Raw genomic sequence first — 7,115 nt, forward strand, 5'->3', positions numbered from 1 at the left:
ATTATGTTGAAATGAAACAATTATTCTGACTTTAAGACTAATTATTAGTGACGAATTTATTGAAGCCTATTTAACTCCATAAGAATCTATCAAACACAAAAATATGATGATATTAAAAACAATAAAAAATATATAAAATCATAATTTTTATTTAAATTTCAATGGGACTAGGGATGCTACTGATCCCACCTGTTGATAACTTAGAGTGTGTTTGATTGATATGGAAAATATCACCTATAAAAGAAAATGATTTCCATCTTTTGTGGAAAATAAAAACCACCTCCATTTAAAGAAAATGTTTTCTTTAAAAACAAGGAAAATTAGGCATATTTTTAAAAGTTGGAAAATATTTTCCACGAAAAAAATAGCAATTAAACACTCCAAGTAAAAATTTGAATGAAAAACTGATATTTTTCATGGAAAATAAATATAATTAAACACACCTTTAGTCTCTATTTGATCCTTACTTTTTAAAATTTATTTTTTCTTAAACTTGTTTTCAGTCATACATTTCATGAAATACATAATTTCTTTATTTTTTTTATTTTTACCAAACATTTTATTAACTTTTATAAAAATGTACTCATAATCTGATTTTCAACAAAATCAAACAAGCACTTAACTTTAAAATTTTATAATGTTTATTTTATATATATTTTATTTATTTATTTTTTCAAGATTTCAAAAAATAATAAATAAAAGCAGGTTGCAAGAAAAGTGCCAAATTACTCTCACCAAAACAAAACAAAACAAAACGAATTATTCTTCTTGGAGCAAGGCCCAAACGAAGAAAGGCCCAAAACAAGCAAAACACGTACACACGATTTTCTTTTACTTTTCCAGACTTCTCTCTGCTGATCACAGCCACTCGCACCGGCGCTTTCCAATTCTTATTTGTTTTTGCTTCTTCAATGAATGAACACACGCATCTTTATTTATTTATTTTTTTTTGATAATTTTTTCTTCTGTGATTTCACTCATTTTTGCAGTATCATACAATTTTAGTTTACATTAAGAGGAGTGTTTCTTTTCTCAAATTTTCTTGTTTCCAGCCGTGCTTGATAATCTTGGATTCACAACTTTCTTGGGATGGAAAAATTTCCAGTCTTGTGAGTAGCCCAGGTCAGTTACTACTACTTCTTGTTGACTTTTTTTTTGTCTTCTTCTTGTTATGGTGAAGAAGATAAACGAGACTAGTACCATTTTGTGTATCATTCATAATTTGGAATTTGGATATCCTTGCACAACCTATTGTTGTCTTTGATCATCGCCTTCACTCATGGATTCAGTGAGTCCTTTGGTTGACGGGAAAGTTTATAAAGCTGATGTTTAAGGATAAATTTCAAAGCAAATAAGGATGAAAATATAGACCAACGTATAAGGCTTGGATTACTGATCGATTAATTAAAATCCTGACATACCGTAATGGAGCTTTTTTGTTTATAGTATGAAATTAAAGATCGTGATTTTATTTTCTGTTTGCCTATTTTCTTGCTATTTGGTTTGTTGGTCTTTTTGTTTTAAGTTTGATCGGCATTCTTGATCATTTGATCCTAATGTAGGTAAGTTAAGGTATACTAAATGGGGTGAGCACCTTCTACAGCTGAGTTGGGTGAATTTCCTTTCATGGGATTGGTACCGATGGTCCAGAAAGGTAATTGACTGGTAAAAATATAGTAATGGATGTTGTAACTAATACGTCTCTTGTTCCGATAATGGAACTCCTTTCTCAGACTATAGAGGCCATCATTGAGGTAGCAATTGCTTCGAAGAATGTCCTCATTAAGGAGAAGAGTTTTGCTGAACTCTCATCTTACTTAGAACACACCATTCCTCTCTTACGGGAGTTGAATATGAAGGACATTAGAGATTCAGAAGGGTTGGAAAACTTTGTGGAGATTCTTTACCACGAGACCAAGGTTGCAAAACAACTAATTGAGGAATGCAAGGAGAGAAACCGATTTTATCTTTTTGTGAATTCCAGGTCAATCGCTAAGCGCATAAAAGACATTACCCGAGAGATTACCCATGCAATGAGTTGCATTCCTTTGGCTTCTCTAGATATTTCATTGGGGATCAGGGAAGATATTGACCGGCTGGTTAATAACATGCAAAATGCTGAGTTCAAGGCTGGCATTGCAGAAGAAGAGATTTTGGAAAAAATAGAATCAGGGATACAGGAATGGAATGTCGATCGCTCCTATGCCAATAAATTGCTTGTCTCTATTGCAGAGGTCGTTGGAGCTTCAACTGATCGAGCAGCATTGAAAAAGGAGCTTGAAGAATTTAAGAGCGAAATAGAAAATTTACGGTTGAGGAAAGACAAGGCTGAAGCCATACAGATGGATCAAATTATTGCTTTGCTAGAAAGGGCAGATGCAGCAACGTCACTGGCGGATAGAGAAAAGAAGTACTTAATGAAGAGAACTTTTTTAGGTAACCAGCCATTAGAACCTCTCCAGTCCTTTTATTGCCCAATCACTCAAGAAGTAATGGTTGATCCTGTGGAAACTCCATCAGGACATACATTTGAGAGGAGCGCCATAGAGAAGTGGTTGGCAGAGCAGGATGGTCACTTGTGTCCCGTGACCTCGACACCACTAGATACTTCGATGCTGAGGCCTAACAAAACACTAAGGCAATCTATAGAAGAATGGAAGGACAGGAACACCATGATCATTATCGCTTCCTTGAAATCTAGACTATCATTGGGAGAAGAAGAGGAGGTGCTGCAATGCCTGGAACAGCTGCAAGATCTTTGTGAAGAAGGAGAAATGCACCGAGAATGGATTGTATTGGAGAATTACATACCCTGTCTTACTGAGCTTCTTCAGGCGAAAAATGGAGATATCAGAAAGCGTGCTCTTGATATCCTTTGCTTGCTGGCAAAGGATAATGATGATGCCAAGGTACTTATTGTGTTTGTTGCAATTTTGCGAATTGATGCTTCTCCGTGGTCTGAAGTCCTACATATATGAACCTGTTTGATCTCCACTTTTGGTGTAGAATGTTTATTGGAACGGTAGAATGATGGAGAATGTGTTGTTAAAAAATGATGAAAAATTTTGGGTTTGTATGTAATATTATTTTATTAAAGAATGTGTGGTTGAAAAGAAGAGGGGAAAATATATTTTGGAAATAATGGGGGATCAAACACGTGCATAATTTTGATAACTATTTAGCCCCCGTTGGAGCCCCATTATTTCTCATTACATTAAATTAAATTTTTCTCTCTCCTACTTTTAACCAAACAATCTTCAATAAAAAAAATTACACGTAAATCAAAAATTTTTCAACCACTCATTTTTTAAAAAAAAAACACTATTCATCTCATTATAATCTACAAATAATGGGGCTCAAACGGCCCCTTAGAATCATGATATGGTACATAAATTTGCAGGATTTTGTTGATATATGTATGCAGCTTGTTTTTATGCTCTATATGAATCTGAGATTGATGTGTGTCATACCTCACAAACAAAATGTATGCTGGGAGATAATATTTGGTCATTCATGAAATTTTACTGAAATGAACTGTACAAATAATAAATTTCAAAATCTTTTCAATTCATTATCCGGCTTTGGTAGCAACTAAACAACCCCAAATATGCATGGGCGAAGACTTTTGTTGAGCACTGCTAGGAACTGAAATTTTATTCAGATAAGGTCCTTGAACTTGTGGAAGATTAATGTAACATATTCCTAATTAATGTTGGGTTTTACTTCTATTTTGGTTTGCTAGAACATTCATTTTGTATTAAAAATAAACTCCAGTTTCAGGTAAAGAACTGTAGGTGGTCTAAGAGTGTTAAGGTAGTCGACATCTTTATTTTATACTTGTACTAAGATGATACATTTTGCAGGAAAGAATTGCTAGAGTTGACAATGCCATGGAATCTATTGCTAAGTCTCTTGGACGTCGCATTGGTGAAGGAAAATCAGCTGTGGCATTACTCTTGGAACTCTCAGAAAATGAATCAGTGCGCAACTGGATTGGCAATGTCCAGGGCTGCATTCTTCTTTTGGTAACTATGTTAAGCAGTGCTGACAATCTAGCCGCCGGATATGCGAAAAACATTTTGGACAATCTTTCGTTCTCTGATGACAATGTTATCCTCATGGCAAAGAATAATTATTTTAAATATCTTCTGCAGCTTCTTTCTTCAGGTTCAGTCCTTTGACCATTGAAACTTAATTACTTTTTTCTATGCTTTCTGGATCTTACTATCAACAGGAACATCATGAATTTGTAGATAGCTTTATTACTTTGAAATGGAACAACCTTGATAGAGTTTACCTGGAAACTTGTTGGCAATTTTAGGATTTCAAAAACTTAACTGGAATAATAGCTTTGACCTGCTAAGAGATCATTTCCAAGAAAGGCTATGTTTGAGCCCCATTTTTTGTGAAAAGCAGTTTTGTAATACAGATTTATTTTTTTTATTTTTTTATTTTTTTTTTATTTTTAAGCATGCGTAGTTAAAAAGTAAGGAAAAATTTTTGATTTATGTGCAAATTATTTTGTTGAGAAAATATGTGATTGAAAATGAGTTTTTAGAGAGTGGGGCTCAAACAGGGGCATTAAGAATAAAATAGCATGTTCAGGTTCGTATTTGAAAAAACTTGTAGACTATCAACTATAATGCTTGAACACAAAGTCCTCCCATGTATTAATGGTTCTTCTACTTCAAAATTGGTGGTCAGCATTTAATGGGTAACTTTGGTGATCGTAATTGCTCTATATTTCAACAAATAACATCTCCCTATCTAGTAAATGCATGGTCAACACAAACCCAGTTTTAGAGCTTAATATGAAGCATCTGCATTAGAGAATTAGATGCAAAAAATGAGGCGATTTCCATTGGAGTTGGTTTTGGTTTCTATATGAGCGTCTGAGAGAGTAAATTTTCCATTGTTTCTATTATTTTGCTTAATTTTCAAGATCTTTTTCACCAAACAATAGTCTTTAAATATTATAGATTTAAAATAAAACATATAGTTGTTGTTAAGATTTACTGTATGACATTTCTCAGACCCATCTATGTTCCTTGTGCTATCTTGTATGAAATGTTTCCAATGACTGGGAGAAATTTATTATGCCATCCTGTATGCAAAAGTCGATACTACCAGGATCAACTAAATTGTAACAGATATGTTAGTTGAAGATTAGTTATGAAAAGAAAATGACAGAATAATTTAATTGTTACGAATTCTTTAAGCTAACCAATGATATTGTCTAAAATTCATGACTGGGGACTTGAATTCGGATATTTTAGGTGAAAATGTATACAAGATCTCACTACTAGTTAGCTCACTACAGCTGCCTATTTTAGGCTATAGCCATTGGCAATATAAAACCTAGAAAGTTAAAGCCTTTTTTCCACACAGGGCATGAGGACGTGAAGATCAGAATGACGAAAACTTTAGGAGAGATGGAATTAACTGATCATAATAAATCATCTCTGGTTGAAGAGGGTGTCTTAGATTTACTTCTTGTCTTGATCTCACGTGATAACCTTGAAATGAGAATAGAAGCAATTCGAGCCTTACTGAACCTTTCAAGCTTACGAAAGAATGGCCAGGAGATGATAAGAAAAGGTGGTGTGCGTCCATTGCTTGACATTCTCTTATGTCACACTTCATCTCAAAGCTTGCGTGAACTTGTAGCTGCTGTTCTTGTGAATCTTTCTCAATCAACAACACTTCAAGATTCAGGAGAATCACAGGTTTTGATGTTGGAATCCGACGAGGACATATATAAACTTTTTTCATTAATTAACTTAACAGGACCTGCTGTGCAGGTAAACGTTCTCCGGGTGTTATATGCCATGTGCCTATCTCCCTCTGGTACTACTGTCAGGGAAAAACTGAGACAGGTAAAAACTCCCTGTTTTTGCTCTCTCATATTCAACTGCATGCTTTCGAAAATCAAGAAACAATGTGTTGTTATGCAATTTAGGATTTGTAGAGCGTTAATGCTATGTGTTTAAAATGTCTTTCATTCTCAGATGAATTATGACGCTAGCCACCATTTTTATTTTGCTCTCTAAATGAATAATATAGGATTTAGTTCCAAGTACAAATTAGGCTGTTGGATTCTCACTGAGTGGAAGAGTCAGGGTGAAATTCGGGATTTTCCTCGAGATAGTGTGAGAAATCCTCGTAATGACCCATTTCTTAGTGGATTAGAATTCACCTGTGCATGTAAGCTTATTTTAGCTCAACAACGCAAGTTTGTGTTTGCTTTACTTTTCTGTTCTCAGTATAATCTACTTAGTTTCTCTTGTACTATGTCATAATAGTATGCTACCATAAATATAGTATATGACTACTATATAACCACAAAAAGAATTTCGAGGGACACCAAGAGATTTGGTTGAAAAAGAGGTATTAGAACGAGAATGTCATGGGGGGATTTGTCTTCTCTACAATTGGTGCATTAGACTATTATATATGCATGTGGGAAATTTATCCTCCCAAGAGTTTGATATAGGACATTCTTTGTGTAACAGAAGTTCTAACCTAACTTCAACCTGGTCACTCACGTCCATCTCAACACCAATAATTTTGAACAAACTTTGTTGAGCCATAAAAAACATTTGGCATAATGTTTTTGTCCTTATGGAGGGACAAATTGCTTACACCATCAAGTCTCAAGCCATTCATGTACATGAGTTTTTCTTATACACCTTCAAAGCATCCACACCTTCAAAGTTACAAATAATAATATTCTATTAACAAACATAAATCTTTATATCCTTTCAATTGGTGATGTGAAATTTTAACCACATATTGTTAACAGCTTTTGTAGTACAGATATAGATATATATTTTTTACTTCTAGTTTGACTCTGGTTGAACCTTTTGACCCTTAATCCCTAACTTTTTTCCACTCAATATCCGGCTAGTTTTTAAAACACTGGTCTATGATGAACAACCTTTGCTTAATTCAAATTTGTTGGGGAACTGCGGTGGCATCTTTGATGCTCGAACTCTTCAAAACGGTTGGAGTACCCGTGTCGGATACAACACGACATGACATGGGTATGTGTTCACTAAAATTATACACAGCAAGTGCACGAGTCACATTCAAGTAATAAAGTAGACATTTTGAGT

General features: G+C 34.3%; 2 protein-coding genes across 3 annotated transcripts in view; both read left to right on the top strand.

The window, feature by feature from the left end:
* Positions 1–971: 971 nt before the first annotated feature.
* Positions 972–6,095, top strand: LOC111381324 (putative U-box domain-containing protein 42). Its single transcript, XM_023005105.1, has 5 exons — positions 972–1,122; positions 1,563–1,654; positions 1,734–2,909; positions 3,864–4,167; positions 5,389–6,095. The coding sequence occupies exons 3-5, from the start codon at positions 1,854–1,856 to the stop codon at positions 5,988–5,990; spliced, it is 1,962 nt and encodes a 653-aa protein (XP_022860873.1). The 5' UTR covers positions 972–1,122; positions 1,563–1,654; positions 1,734–1,853; the 3' UTR covers positions 5,991–6,095.
* LOC111381325 (U-box domain-containing protein 44-like) overlaps positions 4,564–7,115 on the top strand; it is a 12,362-nt gene continuing 9,810 nt past the window's right edge. The window contains exon 1 of one of the 2 annotated variants that reach the window (XM_023005107.1): positions 4,564–4,605. The gene's annotated coding sequence lies outside the window, so the exon portion shown is untranslated. The remainder of the gene's footprint in view (positions 4,606–7,115) is intronic. The other variant, XM_023005106.1, reaches the window with a different exon arrangement.

Source organism: Olea europaea, unplaced genomic scaffold, assembly GCF_002742605.1.
Source record: "Olea europaea var. sylvestris unplaced genomic scaffold, O_europaea_v1 scaffold2286, whole genome shotgun sequence".
NCBI lineage: Eukaryota > Viridiplantae > Streptophyta > Magnoliopsida > Lamiales > Oleaceae > Olea > Olea europaea.